Below are 23,561 nucleotides of genomic sequence, written 5' to 3'. Positions count from 1 at the left end.
ATTATGAAAAAAATAATGATCATATAAAATTTTATTTACAGTATAAAAATAAGAATTCTGGAAAATTCACACTTTTCTCACATCTTTAGGAAAGCATAATGTACAAAAAAAGAAAAATTAAATATAGTAAAGAAATATCAAAAATGTGGAAACACTGTTTAATCTGGATGAGAAAATTATGAAGACAGAATCAAGGGGTACTAGTTAAATTACAATTTATTATATATTATCAAAACAACTGTTGCGATATGTTTGTCCACAATCTCATCAGATTTTATATCTACAAAGACAAATCATATATCCTTTGAAAACACTTGAAAAGGAACCAAGTTTATGATAGTAACTGGAATTTAAACTAATTTTTAATTACAAAATTATGCATTAAATGAGACTCATAAATACCCTTGGTATTCATATGAAAGTAAAAATAACAAAAGGTATTTATACTCTTATGAGAGTTTCAGAAGTCAGTCGCTTCAGTATCAAGTGACCGACTTCTATTAAACCCTGTTATTTTTAATGAACATGTTTTTTAAAATTCTTTTAAGAATAAAAACTGAAATGAAGATATGGATATAAATGAGAAAGTTTTACTTGTAAAAAAATAAGTTTTATGGTTAAATAAATTAACTGCTAAACATGAATTGCAATGTTTTTTAAACAAAAATTATGCAAACAATTTATAAAAAAAAAAAATTGCTAGACAGAGTTTTATTTAAAGGTAAAAACATTTATTTAAAAATTTATTCAACTATTTTAGTTCTACTCACTGTTTTCTCTCCAAAAGGACGTTTTAACATGCTTCTATAGCAGTTTTGGCTAGTATGTAATAGAAAACGATGCACATGTGCTGTCAGTAATTTTTTTTGAAAACCACAAATCTCAGATAGCAATAAACTTATCCTAGTTGCCAGTATAACCAGGCTGATATATTAAAACTACAATATTTACAGTTAGATTACTTCAAAAATTTGAAATTACATGATAACATATAAATAAATTTGCTAATAGATATTTATATCCCTCATGGAACTGTGGAGCACATGCACAACAATGACTGATAAGGAATACTGCAAGTAAAAGGTTATTGACAAATGTATTATTTGGACAACAACCTTTATCTTGCAATGTTCCTAAAAAGTAATGTAACTAAAATCTTCTAATCTTCTCAAACAGCTGATGAAGTATGTCTATTTTTGAATCAGACTGTACAGAAGCTTAAAGTTAACACTTTCACTGCTGGCTTTTCAGATGACAGTTTCAACCCGGGACTGAGTCAATCTGGTTTAGAAAGGGAAGAACAGTTTTGAGCTTTCTTCTCACTATGACTGAATTAATCAGCCTCCAGTGAAAGTTACTTGACAAAATATTCTTCTGTCAAATTGGAAGAAAAAGTTCTAAAAGTAGAATGGTTCCACCTCCAAGTGGATTAAATTCCAAAACTGCATATTTGCATTCAGGAAGCAGTGAACATGTTAAGCATATGATTTATTATCTCTACACAATGAAGTGTTGTTCATTCTGATTATAGTCTATCTGCATATAACTATATCCTTCATTGAACACATTACAATGGATCAATGCTCTCTTTAGAAATTAAACAAACAAGCGTTAATGTCAAAACTCTCTCTACATGCAACTGTCCCTCCTGCATCAAAAGTGATGCAGGTTTTGCATCTTGTGATACAGATTGTTCTTGTAATACAAATCTATTTCTTTCTCTTTCTCACTGATTCAATTTAGAAAATTAACATATTTACAATTCTTAATATTCAGTTGCATTACATGAACAGCTGAAGATTAAACACAAACCTCAGAAACCTGGCATGACTGAACTCTTTATTGGAGGGCAATCGACATGCTGATACGACTATAACATTTCTACCATATGAATCATCACCTGTGTCAAATAAAAATTGAATATTAAATGAAATGTTTTTTTTTTAGTACATATAGAAATTGCCACACTTATTCAAATGTTATATAATTCCTCAATAAAATAGTTAGTGGTACAAATCTGTACTAAAAATAAAAATCTTCATCATATGCAAAAAATAATCTCATGTATACAAGGAGGGTCATAATCATTATAATTCTATAGCAATATAGAATATTTGATCTATAAATTAAAATAATTTTATTTTATAGATTTATATAAAATAAGATCTACAACATAAAATAATTAAGCTATTTAAAATATTTAAGGTTCTATCTTAGCTTGCCTTAACAAGGCTGACCATATGAATGTAAAACTAGGTTGAAATTCGATTCAACTTATAAGTTGAATATAATAAGGCTTATAAATTAAAATTAAATTATAAGGCAGTTTTATAAAAGTTAATTTGCAAAAATATAAATATTTCTACCAAAGGATGTAGAGCAAAGGCTGACAGATCCACTTAAGAAATGCAAATACTCTAATTATTTTTGCAGCTACAGTAGGTGAAATCATTCATCCCCCCCCTCCTTTCTTGGAGGGGATGAACGATTTCACCTGACGCACTCCCGAGCCACTTCCGGTTCCATTACACATGAGAACAATGCATGTGTCATTGAATCACGTGACATGTGCCGTGAACCTGCAGGTATTTAAGATTGCACAGCAAAAATAAAGCGTACTGTTGAGAAAGAAGACAGAGTCTTCGAAAGCTTCAGATTTTAGTGCTTTTAATTCTGTATATTTTATTGTATTTTATGGTATTCTTTTTCTTTTCATATGCTTTTTATTGTAAATTAGTAATACCAGTTATTAAACTATTAATTTTGTTTTTTGTTTTATTATTTCAACGCAAGGTTGATGTAAACTACTAAAAATTTATATTATGCCCCCTTAGGTTCGTAGTCTGAACAAGTGGAAGAATCCCATCAGAATTCAGCGTGTTCACCCCATTCAATGCCTTATTCACCTCAATCAGATCACCTCGCAGGTGCCTAGTCTCCAGCCGCTGCAATTTGCAGAATATAAACCTCTCTTGGTAAGAAGATCCCTTCATTCCACTCACCAATCTTGTTGCCCTTCTCTGTACATGCTCAAGCAAATCTATATCCTTCCTAAAATGAGGCCTCCAGACCTGTATGCAGTACTCAAGGCATGGCCTGACCATTGCCTTATACAAAGGGACAATCACCTTTTCCTTGCTGGTAAAATTCCTGTATATCATTCACAAAACCCCATGACCTGCCCTGGCAGCCTGTCTGCATTGCTCAGAAAACTTCATATCTGACTGCACAATTACTCCCAGGTCTTTTTCATTTTCTACCACCTTAAATGTAGTACCACACAGTTGGTATGTTTCTCTGGGGTTACTTCTACCCATATGCAGTACTTTGCATTTGTCAAGGTTAAACTTCAGTTGCCACTTCTCAGCCCATCTGCCCAAATTTGCTAGATCCTGTTGCATTAGCACACTGCCAATACTGTCATTAACAACCCTGCCAGCCTTTGTATCATCAAACTTCGACACAGCCTGATATATACCTTCATCAATATCATTGATAAATATACAAAACAACAATGGACCCAACACAGAACCCTGTGGGACTCCACTAATAACATTAGTCCAAGAAGAGAAGCACGAATTGATTACAACCCTCTGTCTTCTCCCACTCAATCATCCTTTTATCCATTGCAGCAATTTACCCTTAATACCATTCTGCTCCAATTTGTACAGTAGTCTTCCACGCACAACTGTGTGAAAAGCTTTCCTGAAATCCAATATATATCAAAATTATTTTTTGCATCCAGTTCCTTTGTAACCACATCATAATATCCTATCATATCTGTCAGACAAGATTTTCCCTTAACAAACCAATGCTGTGTGTGAATTATTGCTGCAGTCTTGTCTAGATGATCCTGCAATGCATCTTTAACCAGTGACGTCATTATTTTACCAGGAACAAAAGTTTAAATAACCTGTTCTGTTAATTTGTAATCTGCCTTTGCCTGCCTAACCTCCTTTGTGACTTGGTTACAGACCAGCATATATCTATCATAAGCTTCTGTATCTGCAGATTCTTAATGCATGAAGAATCTTGATATCCATATCAAGAGTATTACCCCCTCTTGTTGCTTCCCGAACATGCTGCTATAGAAAACAATCGTCCAATAAATCCACAAAAGTCTTGCTGGTGTGTGAGTAACCAACCCACAAATTCCAGTCAATATCTGGGAAATTAAAATCCCTAATTATAAGAATCTGATTTGCTGGACCACTCTATTTCTCTGTACAGTTGTTTTTTATACTCATCAGAGTCATTAGGCCTATAACACACTCCTACTCTCAATTTTGCTTTCCCAATGCTTATGTCACACTAAACTGACTCGACACTACTCTGTCCACCCAAGTCGATTAACTGTACTTCCTTGGATTTTGTGTTTAACTAATAGCATAACCCCTCCTCCCTTACCTTCCTGTCTTCCTTTTTGTACACATTGTACTTCCCAAATTTCATTTCTGCATTCCTTATATCTGTGACACACCACATCTTCCACATACCCGAACAGTATCTGCCTTTGATGTTTTGACCAACACCTCAAATTCATCAAATTTATTTACCAAACTCCTAGCATTGGTGTACACACAAGTATACATGCAACTGTTCCTATTCTTAGCTACCCTAACACAGCCCATGTATTTACTTGTTCTGAAATGACTCCCAGCAGTCTCTGAAATCCCTCACACCTTGTTTTCCAGGCTGCTGCTCATTCCAATAGAAGCAGTGGAATATCACTTTCTCCTCTGCTAGTGGCTACTGTTAATCTATTAGTCCTTGTATCCCCCCCAAGCTAGCAGTTTTCCGACCCACCTAACACTGCCTCGAAAGCATCAGTAAATATTATTGCACTTTCTATTTAAGCGTATCCCATCCCTGTAGAAGCAGTCTCTCCTGTTAACAAGCACAGACTTGGCTGAGAAAAATTCTTCCCCTTGAGCCATGCACAATCTCTCCAGGGCCAAATTGATCGACAAGGCTCTCTTCATATATTCCCTCCTATCGTGTCTGGGCAGAATTGCAAACACTTTCAAATTCAACCCTAACTCAGCTTTTTATTCAACTTTGACCTCTACTTGTTAAGTAATTCTGCCAGTCTCCTACTCTTAATATCATTAGTGCCAACGTGTACAACAATATCACCTTTTGTGCCCTTAAAAGATGATATCTGGTCTACAAAGTCATCAACCTTTGCCCCTGGCAGACATACCCTGGTCCTGTTCCACCTATCCTTTTTGCACAATATATTCCCCATTCCCGTTTCCCTGACAACAACTGGATGATCAACTTGTTTCAGTCAATTCCTGGATTTGAAGATTGTGATGAAGGTGATGCAGCAAGGGTGTAGATGGAAAATGATATTGATTCTACAGGGTTTCCTGTTTGAAATGAAAATGCGAATGTAAAAGAAACTGGAGCTCCTGAAAAATGATACAGATGAAGATGACATCAATAATGGATCTGTGTATGCTGAGGCATTCGCCGCACTAGAGACTGTGATGGCTTGGTGCAAGCAACAAACTGAATGCTGTCCAACTCAATTACTTTTGCTGAAGAGAGTGAGGGAGCAAAGAAACAAAGTTCAAAAATGGTGCAGCAAAAAATAAGCAATTATTTCCATTAAAGACTATATGTGATATTGTGGCTGAAAGTTCCATTTGTTTTGTTACCTATCAATAAAAGTATGTAAGTACAACTTAGTGATTTTATTTCTAAACTTACTAAATGTTTTTTTTTTTTTTAAGCCTCCAGAATAGTATTTTTGATGAATTCGAAAAAATTGGAAGTCCTAACTACCCCCGGCCCCAATTACTTCGGATTATTGACACTTTACTGTACTTAATAAACATACAGAACTCCCAAGAACAAAAATCTTCTGTTGAGAAACAGTCATCTATCTCAGTATTTCAGTTAAGTTTTGGTTTAAGATCAAAATCAATGACATTCCTGCCTATATATATATATATTCAATGTAATTATTACGAATAATAAAAATATATTCAATGTATCTATATATCTATAATTATCTATATCATTTTAATTTTTACTATTTTATTTTATTATCATATCCTATGTGTTACGATATGTTATTATCATATGCTATTAAACACATATCCTATGTGTTTATTTATAGGGTACAACAAAGAAGTCCAACTTAGGTTACCAAAATACTTGGCCCTTTTGACCTAATGTGTATAGTTTTCACCCCTAATACTTATATTCTAAATTCTCCAATTTATCCAGTTGGTATTATAATTACAAAAAAAATTTAGGTTTTATATACACCTAATTCTGTTTTTACACGATAGATACGTTCCTGAAAAATACGTGTAAAAAAAATTCGTGTAAAAAAATACATTGTATTTAGGGAAGAAAAGAAGATTGGTTCCGGATCTAAAAAATCAGTAAAAATAATTTAAAAAAAAACACATAAAAATATTCTTTTTAAGCTTATTATTTTATTTCAACAAAATACACATGTAATAATATGTAATGAAAATGTATTAAAGTAAATTTGTATGCATATGAAATGAATTCTTCATGAACAAAAAAATCTGTTTTACACATAACAAAATTTTATTCATTTTCACTTTCTGATAATAAATGGCGCACACGTTTGCGTACGACTGGAATATCACTGCTATCACTAGAAATGTTGTGGACATCGTCTTCTTCCTCTATTAATGACATTCTTTCTGTGATCTCTTGAGCAAAATCAGCACGAGTCTCCTCTGGTGCTGATGTTTCACCGGTTTTACGAACGAATTCAGTTATTAATCGTTGTGTTCGTATTTTGGTTAGGCCGTTATATAATTCTCTGTAAGAGGCTGTCAACAATTTCAGTTCAAGTTGAAACTTCTCAGCGCGTTCCTCATTAGGGTCATGTTTGACAAAATGATTACCTAATTTTCTGGCCAGTTCCAGACCATCTTTTATTAAATCTACATTTAGAACAGGATCATTTTCTTCATTATCACTACGTTCTGTGGGATAAGGAATCCCAAGGACAATCTCTAATATTTCATCTTCGCTTAGGGCTTTGTCGGTTAACAATTCATCAATATCTTCAAACGATAGATCATCGAATCTTTCTCCACCAATTTTGTGTGTCATTGTAATGATGTTGGGAAATGCGGTCGTATTAAGGATGATGGGATCTTTGCTTTTTACACACTGTGGCCAAACCGCTTTCCAACACGCATTTAAAGTTGCTGGTTTTAATTCAGTTAACGCTAATCCAACTTGATTGATACAATCCATATTGTTTGGTTGGTTTTTAGGAGCATTAGCAACTAAGGCCATATTGCTCCGGAATATGCTGTGGTCATTCCTTGACCTTTCCGCATCCTCCGTATTTGGTGGTGACGGGCTCGAACCCCGGTCTAATCAAGAAGCGTGTGCTACGCACTGCTGCTCCTTCCCACCTGGCTACGGAGGCGCCGATACAATCCATAATTGAGAATTTCTTCCACACATCAATGACTGTTAGTGTTTCATCATTCAGTTTGTCCAAAACGTGTTGGAATGTTCGTTTTACGTAGTATGTTTTAATTGTCGCAATTATACCTTGGTCTACCGGTTGTATCAAAGATGTAGTATTAGGTGGCAGAAATAAAATTTGTACGTTGGGTGTTCCAAGACAGGATGGCTGGAAGCATTATCAAGAATCAGAAGAACTTTAAATTCGAGACCTTTCAAATTCATATGACGTCTGACTTCTGGGACGAAACATTTGTTGAACCATTCTATAAAGATAGCAGTAGTCACCCAGGCCTTCTTGTTTGTCATCCAGTGAACAGGCAGTTTATTGATATCTACATCTTTCATTGAACGTGGGTTTACGGCTCGATTTACCAGCAGTGGTTTCAACATACGATCTCCTGAAGCGTTAGAGGAAAATAATAAGGTCACATGATCCTTAGCTACCATAAAACCACCAGCAGTTTTCTGCGATTTGGCTACATACGTTCTGTTCGGCATTCGTTTCCAGAAGAAACCAGTTTCATCTGCATTCCACACTTGATCAGGAGTGTATCCTCCATCTTCAATAATTTTTGAAAGTTCCTGCAGGAATACTTTAGCAGCCGATTCATCTGCAGATGCAGTTTCACCTTTAATTTTTATATTATGAAGAGTATTCCTTTTAAGAAACCCTGTCATCCAACCTGTACTCGCAGAAAATTCATACTTTCTGTTTAATTGAGATGAAGTGCTTGGCTCCTTTTCTTTAATCTGTCTGTAAATTCTTAGTGCTGTTTGCTTGATGGCATTTCCATCTACTGGTACTTTTTTTTGTGACTGGTCTTCTATCCATATTACCAGAGCCTTTTCCATTTTTTCCTTGACAATATCTCTTGTATATGATGATGAATTAACACTTACTTTTGTTCCAGAACATACCGACTTCCTAATGCAGCTTCATTTTTCTTAATAGTTCTTACGGTAGCTTCATGTACACCAAAATGCTTTCCTACAGACGTCGCCCCTTGTCCAGTTGCAAGACGATCTAAAATTTGAATTTTAAGTTCCAAAGAAATCGCTTTCCTTTTCATTTTGGTAATAGGCCAATTATTCGACATTATATAAGGGCTACCGAAAAATATCTCAGTTATAATTAATAAAAAAAGTATGAAAAATTTGTAAACTTACAATTTATTGACTATCGGCAAAATTAATAAATTTTTATGTGCAAAAATTTCACTATTCTTTCACTTTGAAATAGAGCATACTACTAAATGTCTTCCGAAGATACAATGCACAAATACCGTAGATGTGCACCAAATTCAATAAAAACGTTGACGATTCATAGATATCTAGACGTACACATTGGTAAACAAAAGCACGCGTTTCAAAACGCACACACTAGCTGTTATCCAATCTATTGGTGCATGTAAAATAGAAATAATACTAATATGCCACAAATTAAAAAAAAAATTTTCTTAGAATTTAGGCAAAAAAAATTAATTGAAATCGTGTTAAATCAAAATGACTTGCGTAAAAAGAGAATGAAATTTTTATTCTGAATTCGTGTTAAATCAAATTCGTGTAAAAAAAGTTCGTGCAAAAACAGAATTAGGTGTATATATATATATATATATTTTTTTTTTTTTTTTTTTTCATTCATTCATTCATTTTGGGTACGAATTGTGTTTTGTGGTCAAAGGCAGTTTAGCTAACAGGAGGTGAAATTAGGTAAGAAATTAGGATAGAAATAGGCCCTCCTCGTATAAACTAACAGCACCGAGTGTGGGAAAAATTTGGTTGGAGTAAATTGAAAAGCATACAAAGGAAGAATATAAAATTAGTGCTCAGGTTATCCAGGAACACATTTCCCATCCATGCTAGTAATGGCCCTGGACATTGTAGATATATGTACCAGTAAGAAGTTTCATGTATAGAAAAATACACTGGTGTGCAAAACTTAAGGACTAACGCTATTCCTAAAGGTTATAATCACAAAATCTTTACTTAAGGTACTCTTTACTGATGAGAGTAGATTCAGTCTCAGCAGCGATTCTGGATGTCAGCTAATCAGAGGTTGGCACACGGTATCACCCTGCAAACATCACTGAAAGGAATCGATAAGGCGGTCAAGATGTTCTCGTCTGGGGAAGCATTATCTTGGATGGACATACACAACTCCAGATACCGGAAGGCGGTACTGTAACCAGTGCACGCTACTGTACTGAGGTAATCTTTTCCCATGTGCGTCTGTTCCGAGGTGCCATTGGCCCCGAGTTCGTGTTTACAGATGATAACGCCACACCCCATCGCACTGCAGCTGTTGATATGCTTTTGGAAAGTGAGGACATTGTTTGTATGGATTGACCTGCCTGTTCCACCAATCTAAATCCCATTGAACACATATGGAATGCTCTGGGAAGATGCCTAGCAGCACGTCCGCACCCACCAGAAAATGTTCACCAGCTGAAGATGGCACTGACAGAGGAATGGACGATGTTACCGCAAGAACTTATCAATGACATTGTTCTAAGTATGGACAGGTGATGCAAAGCCTGCATCGACATTAGGGGTGGCTATATCTCCTACTGAGGACCACCTCTTCCCTTTTTCCATCTTTGGCAGTGATGCATCTGTATCATGGCAGCCAGTGCTATGTTGTCATTTTTGAATAAAGTCCCTCTGTACCATTTTGTTTCCATTGTTGTCGGTGTTGTTTCCTTCTTCATTTCTGTACCTCACGAGGTTCCTTTGGTAGGCTTTTCCCATATCTAGGCGACTCCTATGAGAAGCTACAGGTGAAAACCTGACTGGTCCTTAAATTTTGCACACCAGTGTATAATAATCTTATACCTAATAATCTTATACTTAATAATATATTCTAATGCTAATCTTATCCTGTGGTATAATTTTATAATAATCTTATACTTATAGGTAACTAGCTGATATATGTGAAATGGAATCTCTTCAGGATGCCATCTAATTTCACTATACACAACACAGTGGCTGTATAGCCATAGAGAAATGGAATATTAAGGTACAAGGTTGGATTTTTTTTTTAATGAAAATCTCAAACAAGACGGGTATTAGAACCTACAGCACTTAGTAACATGCATGGTTCAAGGTTGAGAAAACAGCAGATACTTATTACATTAAGTCTTGAATTTCTGTAGATTATAATTTTCAGAAAACACAAGAGAAGAAAGGTTTTTTTCCAGGAACAGAAGGGATAAATCAGAAAGGAGAAAAGCTGGTTCTGTGAGTTTAGAGTGACAGTGAATGATTTCTGACTGGTTGTGGCATGTGTTCAGACTGGATTGGAAGATGGTGGAGGAATTACAGATGCTAATTCAAAAGAACAGCATTCATGGATGCTCTTTTGAACTGGCATCTGTAATTACCCCATTCAAAATGTAATGTAAGTGACATTAACTAAGGGTCATTAACTAATCTACTTGCTTGCATCACATGGCTCTATTACTATTACTGCCCTCTTTTGAATAAACAGAGAGAGAGAGAGAGAGAGAGTTATGGAGGGAGGAGAGAAAGAGTGTTTTGAGGGTGCCACCCCAGATGTGGTGGTACATTCCATTCAACAATATTCCATGACAGGCAGAGTGCATAATTGTTTACAAGTAGGTGGGAAAAAAAAATTCTTGTTTATACTCCAGTATGACCAAAAAGGTCAGAAAATTTACAATTAATTATATTGACAAATGAACACAATTGTTAATCATATCTAGAGTCATGTGGGCTTTAAACACAGTCCACTCAAACACGTGTTGCATTACTGCACTCATGTACTTGACCACTTGGCTACATTGGGCCTAATTAACACTGAAAGTGAAAAAGAAAACCCAGTATTTTGGAAGCAGAGGAAGCTATATTTGTAATGTGCTTGTACCAAGACAAACTATAAGTCAGGGTAATCCCTAATAGAGATATGTGATCTTGTCTAAAATTGTCATTGAAGGTGTGCATAAGAGTACTGTACAACATTCCTCTTTGCAAAAAATTAGAAGTTTAAGTTTTCTTTGCTCCACTGGAGAATTACCTAAAGATTGGCATTTAAGGAATTGGTGGTAGATATGTGAGAAGTTTAAGCTGTTAATGTATGGCAAGGTTTCTCAAACTAGAAGGTGGAATGTAGTAAGCAATTACTGGCAAAATTATGGATTGGATTTCTAATCAGTGGAAGAAGGTTATTAATATACAAGAGGGAGAAAATGAGAGGAAAGAACAGTCAATGATGCCCAGTGATGTTAATTTGGCTTTAATGGATCCATGGCCAGTAAGTAGGTAAGTTGTGTACAAACCTGGTGAGAACCATGGCGGAGGTCTGGGGAAGATCATGCTTACATTTGGCAAGAATTTCGAGGTGATTTCACCGTTTGTAGAGTTTGACCACCTGCTGGTGGTTAAGTAGGCATTGCTTTTCTTCCTTATATCCATTAGCCAGGTTGGTTGTGTACTTGAGGATGGTATGTGAAACTCCTTTTGAGAGCTGGTATAGCAATCCCCTTTTATCAAGGGGCAGAACACCTGCCAGAATCTGAAAGCCATGGGTGCTGACTGTACAGCAGGCACTGGTAGTAACAAGCAGAATGGACAGCTGAATGGCATCTAGTATTTTCCTGTTGGAGGCCATAACAGCTTTGGTGAACCATGTTCCTGAATCATACGTGATGATAGGTATATAAACCTTATAGAATAATGAAAGGGTTCTTCGCTTAAGATCCCAGTTCCGGCATAAGACCTTGGCAACAAGAGCAGCATAGTTCCGGATTTTGGTTCAGAGGTATTTCAGATGTGGCTGGATTGAGTGGTTGGTATCAAGCATTACTCCAAGGTACTTCATTTGTATTGACAATTTAATGGTCAATGCAAATGACAATCACCTGCAATGAGTGGTCAGAGAAAACTGGATTCTCAATTGCAAAAGGTGGTTAGAAGATCAAAAGCAACTGCTTGAGCTTCACTAAATTTTTCCATTGAATTTGTCCAAAGACAGGTAACATAAGCCAATATATCATAAATGGAGTGACATTGATAGTCAATACTGGTGGCCATTTATTACATGGAAGGTGGAGATAGTTTAAGAGTTGGCAGTTGATTAATTTCTCCATTATTTTGGGAAGAGGAGAGATAAATGCAATGGGTTGATTACTGGATGGGAGGGATGTTACTCCATTTAAAAACTAGCTGGATATGAGAAATTTTCAAGCAGAAGGGAAAAAACACCAGTGGAATAAAAAAAAATGTAAAAGAGATTATACAGAACATGAGCAAGCTCAGAAGTACAGGTTTAGGGAAAAAAAGTGGAGAAATACCATCAGGATCTAGAACTTTCTTGGCATCAAGAAAGAACCCACTGTCACAGTCTACTAACTACTCACCAACCACATGATTAACATCACCATTTATATAAAAGTCTCACAGTTCAAATGTTTTTTCTGTGCAGGAAAAAAAGATATAGATACAAAATTTTAACTTTTGAAAGGCTGGAGATCTGGTATCAAAAGCAGGAGGAGAGCAAGAGATTTTTTAAAATCTAGATTTTGGACTTAAATTAAATATCACTGATAACATACACATTATATATTAAGAAACCACCATAGGACTGTTCAACAGGTACACTATGCTTTCAAACACTAAATTAACATAAAATTTTTTCTCTTCGTGATTTCTGTTTGGATTGTCTGTTAGACACCAACTGATTATGAATACTTTCAATAAGGTGTTCTTGCAGATTTTGCATTCTTCAGAAGTGTGAAGTAAAAGATTTGTTTAACAGCCTTGTGTGGCTGTCTAGGACATTTCCAAAGTTTCAAAAGAAAGAGAAAATCTGAAGTGCATTTTTGTTTTTTTTTCCAGTTGGCTGAATATTTTCAAGGTAAGAACATTGCATATTGCAATTGGCTTGTATCCAAATCTAAAAGTCCTTTTTCTGCCTACACCAAAAGCTCGCAACAAACATAAAGCAGTTATTAATCAGTCCAAACTAGATTTTGAACAGGCTAAGAGTAGAAAACTTGCTTCTGGTCCAAATGGTAGCCGAGCATTCTGGTCTCTTGCCAAAGCTATTGGCCGCAAATTTAGCTCATCTCTGTTCCCACCTCTGTCAAAACCAGTTGGTTCTGTTGTCACTTCAGCCAAGGATAAAACTAACCTGCTAGCATCCCATTTTTCTTCCAACTTGTGTACTGATGATCTCGGTAAACCACCTCCCACCATTCCCAGTACACTCCATTCAATGCCTCCTGTGCCGTCAGAAGGATTTCAGAATTCTGAACAATCTTGATGCTGAGAAAGCTCCCGGTCCTAACAGTATTTCTCCACTTGTTCTCAAAACCTGTGCTCCTGAGCTTACTCCCGTTCTGTGTCACCTTTTTTCACTTACTTATTCCAAGGATGTTTCCCTCTGGTTGGAAATTTGCTGATATCCAGTCAGTTCCTAAAAAGGGTGACATATCCCTCCCATCCAATTTTCATACCATTGCACTTTCTTCTACTTCTTCTAATTAAAGTAATAGAGAAATTAATTAACTGCCAATGCTTAAACTATCTGATCAATGATCATCAGTACAGATTCTGCCAGTGTTAATCCACTGGTGATATTCTGGCAATGTTACCCATCTATGGAAAAATTCAACGGAAAAGTTTGGTGAAACGGAAGCAGATGCTCTTGACATTTCAAATGCTACTGATTTTCTGCTACAGTGCTACAATTTTCTGCTCACGAGGCTAGTAGGAACCAGACGTGTTCAAAGCCGCTAAGTGGATTTTTCTTATTTATTGATTTGAAATTATGGTTTTTCTAAAACTTTTGATTTAAATTTAGTAGTACAGCATTATTTTGTGATTTTCTGATTAATCTGGTGTATTTATTCTTTACTCTGCCTTGTAATTGCATAAAAGTATCGGTAAGGGTATCAAATCAATGTGTTACAAGTTGCAACTCCGCTAAACAAGAAGTTTTTTAGTCATATTTAGCCGCTTTATTGAATATTTTTTACATCAAATTATTTTCTGTAAGTAGCTTATAGATCATTAGTTTATTCTGAATCGAGTAAGGATCATTAGTTTATTCTGAATCGAGTAAGGATCATTAGTTTATTCTGAATCGAGACAGCGAGATTTGAAAGTTAATTAATACTTAAGTGTCCGTAGATTTACCTTCATAACTTGCCGCCTTTGTCATATGATACGTTATATACTGAACTAGATAGCATTAGTATAGTATAGGTTATAATATTGTCAGTTGATCGGTAGAATCTATTAAACTTGTTGAACTTTGTTGTCAATTAAATTGTTCTTTTAACTAAATACATATAACGACTTAGATTACAAACGTAACATAATTAATACATAACTGATACGGAAGTTATATAAAGGGAACTCGTAGATAATTAATACTTGACACTGAAAAATATATATACCGTTATAACTGTGTTGGTATACAAGTTTAGGGTTATAATTTTGAACTGAAATTGAAATTTTATTGAAATTAATAGAAATCATGACTCAGACCAGAGCAGCAAAGCAAAAGGCGCCGACGGGGCTAGCCAGGTAGGTAAAGTGCATGCCTGGCAACCCAAAGTTCGTGCGTTCGATTCCAGGCTCGGGCTTGGATCACAATAAAAAGGCAAAAACTTTGGGAGGTGCATTATGGCCATAGAAGCTGATGTGCCAACAACTAACAAGGAAAAAAAAAAAAAAAAAAAAGCAAAAGGCTCAAGCTAATGGAAGTACTGTGGCTCAGAGAAGAACTGAGGGGGAGCGGGGGAGGAGTTGCCTTCTGAATCACAGCCTTTTAAAATGCACTGCTTGCATGATGTTTGTGGAGTATTCAGGTACGGGACATGATATTGCCATGGGGGGATGTCTTTGTGTGTGCGCAATGCAAGCAGTGTATCAAAATCAGGCAACAACTCAGCGTTGTTATGGGCCTATATGAGAGCTTGAAGGACAGGGTGGATGCCCTCGAAGAAACTAAATTGAGGAGCCAATCAAGCTCTCAGCTGCCCACATCAACGCCAGAGCTTGCACTTGGTCATCACGCAACACAGCGGCACCCACCAAGGCAGAATGCGCTGGTCCCACAGGAACTAGTAGTTGTTGGTGACTATTGTCAGGGAAATGGGGAACATGTTTTGTAAAAAGGATAGGTGGAACAGGATCAGGGTATGTCTGCCGGGTGCAAAGGCTGATGACGTTGTAGAGCGGATATAATCTTTTAAGGGCACAAAAGGTGATATAGTTGTACACGTTGGCACTAATGATATCAAGAGTAGGAGACCGGCAGAATTACTTAACAAGTACAGGTCACTGTTGAAAAAAAGCTGTGAATTAGGGTTGAATTTGAAAGTGTCTGCAATTCTGCCCAGACACGATAGGAGGGAGTATACGATGAGAGCCTTGTCGATCAATTTGGCCCTGGAAAGATTGTGCAAGGCTCAAGGGGTAGAATTTTTTTCAGCCTGGACTGTACTTGTTAACAGGAGAGACTGCTTCTACAGGGATGGGATACACTTAAATAGAAAGGGAGCAAGAATATTTGCTGATGCTATCGAGGCAGTGTTAGGTGGATCGGAAAACTGCTAGCTTGGGGGGAGACAAAGACTAATAGATTAACAGTAGCCACTGGCAGAGGTGAAAGAGATTCTTGCACTGCTTCTATTGGAATGAGCAGAAGCCTGAAAAACAAGATGCAGGATATTTCAGAGACTGCTGGGAGTCATTGCGGTACAAGTAAACACATGGGTTGTGTTAGTGTAGCTAAGAATAGAAACAGGTGCATGTATACTTGCGTGTATACCAATGCTAGGAGTTTAGTAAATAAATTTGAGGTATTGCTCAAAACATCAAAGGCGGATATTGTTGGGATATCAGAGATGTTTGTAATTGTTATTTTGGTTTTTAGGAGCATTAGCAACTAAGACCATATTGCTCCGGGATATGCGGTGGTCATTCCCTAACCTTTCCGCATCCTCTCTATTTGGTGGTGACGGGCTCGAACCCCGGTCTAATCAAGAAGCGTGCGCTACGAACTGCTACTCCATCCCACCTGGCTATGGAGGCACCTGCTATCAGAGACGTGGTGCCACACAGATATAAGGAATACAGAACTGGAATTTGGGGAGTACAACATTTATAGACAGGATAGGAAGGGAGGAGGGTTTATGCTATTAGTTAAGAAACACATAAAATCCAAGGAAGTGAAGCCAGTCGACATCGCTAGACAGTGCAGTGTGAAGTCAGTTTGGTGTGACATAAGCATTGGGAGATCAAAATTGAGTAGGAGTGTGCTATAGGCTTAATGACTCTGAAGAGTATAATAAGAAACTGTACAGGGAAATAGAGTGGGCCAGTAAATCAGAGAGTCTTCTAATGGGGGAATTTTAATTTCCCAGATATTGACTGGAATTTGGGGGCCTGTCACTCACACACTAGCAAGGCTTTTGTAGATTTATTGGATGATTGTTTTCTACATCAGCATGTTCGGGAGGCAACTAGAGGGAGTAATACTCTTGATTTGATTATCAGCAGTGATTCTTCATGCATTAAGAATCTGCAGATAAATGAACCACTAGGTGGCAGTGATCACAGTGTGCTGAAGTGGGATTTACTCAAAGAGGTAACTACCATTAGGGGTAAAGGGAAGGGTTATTGCTTCCGTAAAGGCGACTACGATGGACTGAGACAGTATTTAAATTCTATACAGTGGGACCAACTGATGATGTTACCAACAGCAAATTCAAAATGGGAAGCATTCAAAGAACTTATCTTGGAAGCTACTAGGCTTTACATACCAACTAAGAAATATTGTTCAAAGTTTAGGCCTAAATGGATGTCAGATGAACTAATGAGACATATGGCAGAGAAGAAAAATGCATGGGATACATACAAATTAACACGTGACGCAGAAGCCTATGATAGATACAAGTTGATCTGTAACCAAGTTACAAAGGAGGTTAGGCAGGTGAAGGCAGATTACAAGAAATCTTTGGCAAGGGATGCAAATAAAAACAGCAAAGAGTTCTTTACTTATGTAAACTCTAGAAGGAAGGGGATGAATCAGATTGGACCACTTGATATCGATGGGTCAACTGTTGATGATCCTGCTCAGGTAGCTAACAAACTAAATGAATATTTTGCATCGATATTTGCACATGAGGAGTTATTCAGCGAGGGGAATGCTAGAGGTGTATTCAACTCTGGCAGTAAGCTAGAGAATCTTGTAATAACTGAGAGTAAAGGGGAGGAGAAATTGTTGAAGATAAACACAAGAAAGGCACCTGGGGTGGATGGGATCTATCCAGTTATATTAAAAGAGGCATCAAAGGAAGTAAACAAACCCTTAGCCATAATTATGAGAGCTTCCTTAGACTCAGGGAGAGGTACCTACAGACTGGAGATGTGCAAATTCACAAAGGAGGATAAAAGGCTGACACAAGTAATTATAGATCTGTGAGTTTAACTTCTGTTCCAGGAAAATTAATGGAGGCACTGGTTAAAGAAGCACTGCAGGATCATCTAGATAAGACTTCAGTTATAGCTCGGACACAGCATGGTTTCGTTAAGGGGAAGTCTTGCCTGACCAATTTGATTGGATACTATGATGCAGTCACAAAAGAACTGGACGCAGGGAATAACTTTGATATTATATACTTGGATCTTAGAAAGGCTTTTGATACTGTTGCACATGGAAGACTGCTGCGCAAATTGGAGCAGTGTGGCACTGGAGGCAAATTGCTGTTATGGATAAAGGGATGGTTGAGGGAGAGAAGACAGAGAGTGGTAATCAATGTACACAGGTCATTGTGTTATTAGTGGAGTCCCTCAGGGTTCAGTGTTGGGTCCATTATTGTTTTCTGTATTTATAAATGATACTGATGATGGTATATCAAGCTTAATGTCCAAGTTTGCAGACGATATGAAGGTTGGCAGGGTTGTCAAGGACACTACTGACACTGCTGCTGCAACAGGATCTGGAAAGGTTGAGCAGATGGGCTGAGAGGTGGCAAATGGAGTTTAACATTGACAAATGTAAAGTACTACATATGGGAAACAGCAACCCCCAGAGCAACATATCAACTCTGTGGTACTATACTGATAGTGGTAGAGAATGAAAGGGACGTGGGGGTGGTTGTGCAGGCAGATATGAAGTTTGCTGACAGTGCAGACGGGCTGCAAGAGTAGCTCATGGTGTATTGTCAATGATATATAGGAATTTTTCTAGCAGGGATAAGGAGGTGATTATTCCCTTGTATAAGGCAATGGTCAGGCCACACCTAGAGTACTGTATACAGGTCTGGAGGCCTCATTTCACGAAGGATGTAGAGCTGCTGGAACGAGTACAGAGAAGGGCAACAAGATTAGTGAATGGAACAAAGCGGTGCTCTTACGAAGAAAGGCTAAAATTTTGCAAATTACAGTGTCTGGAGACTAGGCACCAGCGAGGTGATCTGATAGAGGTGTATAAAGCCTTGTATGGTTTGAGCATGCTCAATGCTGATGGGATTCTTCCTCTTGCTCAGAATAATCACCTGACAGGGCATAAATTCAAATTGAGGAAAGACAGATGTAGGATAGACGTGTGGAAATTTGCCTTTAGCCAGCGGGTAGTTTGTTGGTGGAACAGACTTCCATCCCTTGTCGTGGAAGTTGATAGCCTAAATAAGTTTAAGGCTCAGTTGGACAGGTATTTCGAACAAACAGAGGGGTGAAGTGGAAGTGTTTTTTTTTTTTTTTTTTGGCTGATGCTGCATAAGCTTGCTTTCTTGCATCAAATGCCTCTACTAATGCCAATGCTAGTGTTTGACATAAAGGTCTTCTAAATAAGCTTCCATCTTATGGTTTGCCGACTGTTTTTTTGCAATTGGGTATCAAGTGTACTCTCTGACCACTCACTGCAAGTAACGGTAGATAGCTTTCTGTCTTCTAACTTTTCCACTAATGTTGGTATTCCCGAAGGTTCAGTTGTCTCCTACTATTTTCCTCTTTTCTATTAATGACCTTCTTCCATTTAATAGAAATCTTATCCATAGTTTTGTTTAAGATAGCACATTACATTCTACCTTCCAGTTTTTGAAACTTTGACCTGCATAAACAGCTTCAACTTCTCAAATATCTACTACCAATTTCTTAAATGCTGATCTCCAGGTAATTCTCTAGAGGGAAAAAGATAACTTAGTTAATTTCAATCCTTTAAAACTCAGTTCTGTCAAAAGACGGCAGTTAGATTAATTAATGACTCATCTCTAACAAAGTCTCTCCACTCTACCTCATAGACATTGTTTCTGCCACATGACTTTTCTATAGATACTTCCTTGGACATTGTTCTGAATTTGTCTTCTATAATTCCTGATCTCTGCCAAATCAGTCTTCATACGTGATGTAACCAATCAACAAGCCTTTAATGCCTAAGTTAAAACTCACAGAATCAACTTTTCTTCTTCCTCATTCATTCATTCATTCAACTTCCGTTTTATGAAACATCCTTTCTTCATAAATATTTCCTGAAAATTACAATCTACAGAAATTCAAGTCTAATGCCAACAAGTAGTTTCTTTTATCTTCTCAACCTTCAACCCATGCACTGTACTGTACTAAGTACTATAGGTTCTAATACCTCTCATGATTGGGGTTCTCATAAAAAAAAAAAAAAAAAAAAAAAAACTTTTAATACTCAGCACTGCTATGAGGAATTGTTAAGTTACGATGTTAAGTTCTTTTCCTTCAGGAATGCATTAATTTATTTCCTTAATTTCTTTAGACTAAAACTGGATTTAGATACAAGGTAATAACTACTCACTAGGAACTTCTTGTTGTACTTTTAAATCTGGTAACTCTGGAAATGTCTCATATGACTTTTGTCATCACTTCTAACCTCTTCTTTAAAGACTTGCCAGACATTGTCGCTGTTCTACCAATCAAGTTAAACATCTACTCAAAGATAGTCAATATGTACAGAGGCTTCAAACATCTGTAATTTCAGTGGCATGCATTAATTGAAACTATTTCAGTCTGTCATTATGATCATTAGCATTTCTTTCTAGATAACAGTAAATGTGCACCAAATATTCATCCATTTTCATAGCAATCTCCTTTTCCAGCACACAAATTAATCAAACAAAAAAAAAAAAAATAATATAAAAAACAAAGTTTTTCAAAAATATACCTTAATTCAGATAAAATATAAGGTGTGGCCTTTACCGTTTTTTAAAATGAGGCATTTTATGTTGCAGGGGTAAAGGCCACACCTTATATTTTATCAGAATTAAGGTATATTTTTGAAAAACTTGTTTTTTATATTTTTTAAGTTCTTATTTTTTTGTTTTATTATTATTTTTCATGAACAGAAATTTTCATACATTTTTTATAAATATAAAGTATGATTACGTCAAAAGAGATTGTTTACAAAATTACACCCTTCTAATCATATAAGTGGGGAAAAGGCCCAAAATCTGGGTGAGGTATAAATCCAGGTAACCAGGTATCAGGTATGACATGCAATGGCTGCACGGTGCACCACTTGATAGATTTAGCTCAAATTTTTATAGAATGCACTATCACATGAATTAGGAATATGTACAAAATTTCTGCCTTCTATCTCTATTAGAAGTGACTGAAAAAGCAATCGCATATTTGATGACAGAGCCAGTGACTTAATATAAGGTATATAACAAGTACAGCTTATTACCACCAAGTTTCCAGTCTCCTCTTTTAATGCCTTCCAGTTTTTAGGTCTGCCATAACAGAGGAATTAACAACACTAAGTGCTAGAGTTTTCTAAAGGGATCCTACATTTTTTCAGGTTGAAGAAGATGCATAATATTGGTCATGTTCAGAAGAAGATGCCAATATGGTGACCTGTAGGGTCATCTTCTATCACTGGCACTTAATGGTACTCACTCACTGAGAACCAGCTTCTTTTGATTTGATTTTTTTGTTTTTAAGAATGGTTACTACAACAGGATATAATAACTTGAAATCATTTTGAAAAAACTTTGTTTACTATTTTGTATAGGGAAACAAATGGAGAAAAGCTAGGTTAAAATGGTGAAATGGGGAACAGTCAAAATGAATCAAAAAAGATAGGGTCTATCATAAGTCCTGGGAATTGGCAGGTAAGCATTACCTTTAACGAAATACCATAAAGAAAAGTCAAGTAGAATGAAACATGGGAATCGTGGTAGCCAAACAACTATCATCAATGTTTGGCAAAAGATGATGACTCTTTTCTTTATAGAGGAAACCAGTCTCCAAGAGCCATTTATACAGGTTAGAGATACAACATGGAAGAACAATATCCTTGGCATGATTTCTTTTTTTTTTTAGTAAAGATTCAAATGGAGAGAAATTCTGCATTACGCAACCATTAGCTGGTAGTTACAACAACTGTGGCCCACATCTAAAGAGAACTAGTTGTCAAAGGTAAAAGGATGGATTTTAATTTTACTGACAAAAAAAAGTTTAAAGAAAAGATAAATTCAAACTCCATTCATTCTTTCAACTGAAATTGTTATGTATCGGAGAAATGGAAATGAAATAAAGATCAGTAATTTTAAAAGTATGAATTCTGCCTTCACCTATGATATATGTCCCTTTACTTACCTGCTATCTCTACAATACCATATTTTGCAATGTCAGAAAAATCATCCTCATCCTCTTCATCCTCTTCTTCCATTTCTTTTATAATATTTCCTCCTAGGAGGTCTTCAAAATTTTCATCCATGAGTCCATCTGACATAGGAGATTCAAGTAAGCTATCATCATCATGGGGTCCATCTTTATCCAATTCCATTTCTGAAAGAGAAAATAGCAGTTATATTTATTTTAATTTGTATAAGCATAAATTAAAAAAAAGCTGTTTGCTTGTGTATATATGTGTATACAGGCAACCCCTGTATAACATGGTGCTTCTACATGGTTTCGCTCTAACACAGTTTGAGAACTGCTCGCATAACATTGTATTTTTGAGCTTTTGTGCTGGGAAAACCCTGTTATTATGTTAGATGTAATTTTCAACATTTCCATTCCTTTTTGTGAATCTCTGCTGTTGACTGGCTAGTTGTTATTGCCTTCATGTTATTTTTCTAAAGGAGGTCACTACCATAAAACAATAAAAACAATTTGCAGTTTCCAGTTTATTGGTCTTTTCTGTTAGTGTAATCAATTATAAATGGGTAGTAAACTCAACCTTCTTGCATTTGCTATTGTACCGATAGCTGAAATTCTGTGGGTTTGCACGTTTTTATGGTCAAATGCATTTCCCCTTCCATTAAATATTCAATCATATAAAAAACAAATAAATTTTCAGAAACTCATTACTCTGTATCATGTTTATTGCAACTTGTGCGTGCCATGTTCTTTGTTATTAATTGCTTATCATTTTTATTGTTTTAAATTTTACAACAAAGAAAAAAAGTCAGTGAACAGAAATATCAATTAGTATATACAGTGGATTCCGGTTATTTGGGCCACCGGTTAATCGAGACAGCCATTTATTTGGGGCAAATCTTAAAAAACAGAAACCAATCGAGAAAATAGCCAGGGTTTACTTCGCTTAATTGGGACAGCATGCCGTTTAATCGGGGCAGGAGCCCGCAGCATTGGAGATTACCCTACGATTGTCTCTGACAGTAACATGTGGTTTGGTCGAAATTCTGAAGGTGACAACCATAAAACAATAAAAACAATTAGCAGTCACCTGTTTATTGGGCTTTTCTGTTAGTGAAATCTATCATAAACGGACAGTAAACTCGATCTTACTGAATTCACAATAATACCGACAGCTGGAATTCTGTGGGTTATTATGGTGAAATGTGTTTACACTTCCATGAAATCTTCAATCATATAAAAAAATTAATTTTCAGATCTTGTCTTCATTCATATTTTTAAAGCTTTGTAACTCGTTACTCGGTTCTCACTTGCACGCATTGTGTTACTTGCAATTTGTGTGCCATGTTCTTTGTTATTAATTGCTTATCTTTTTACTGTTTTAAATTTTAACCCCCACCCACAAATGTAGTGAACAGAAATTAGTATTAGTAACGGCCACATGGTGCAAGAAAGCCTATGGCTTATGCTGCACCAGCCGG

General features: G+C 36.4%; 1 protein-coding gene across 1 annotated transcript in view; it reads right to left on the bottom strand.

Moving 5' to 3' along the window:
- Window positions 1–23,561, bottom strand: part of RhoGAP68F (Rho GTPase activating protein at 68F) — a 132,491-nt gene that overhangs the window by 53,057 nt on the left and 55,873 nt on the right. The window contains exons 3-4 of the mRNA XM_090380518.1: window positions 22,075–22,266; window positions 1,813–1,900 (exon numbers count right to left, since the gene is read on the bottom strand). Coding sequence (XP_090236644.1) covers window positions 1,813–1,900; window positions 22,075–22,266 — 280 coding nt within the window. The remainder of the gene's footprint in view (window positions 1–1,812; window positions 1,901–22,074; window positions 22,267–23,561) is intronic.

This window comes from Mastigoproctus giganteus, chromosome 8, assembly GCF_048544385.1.
Source record: "Mastigoproctus giganteus isolate SK-2022 chromosome 8, ASM4854438v1, whole genome shotgun sequence".
Classification (NCBI taxonomy): Eukaryota; Metazoa; Arthropoda; class Arachnida; order Uropygi; family Thelyphonidae; genus Mastigoproctus; species Mastigoproctus giganteus.
This window is presented reverse-complemented; position numbering and strand designations above follow the sequence as displayed.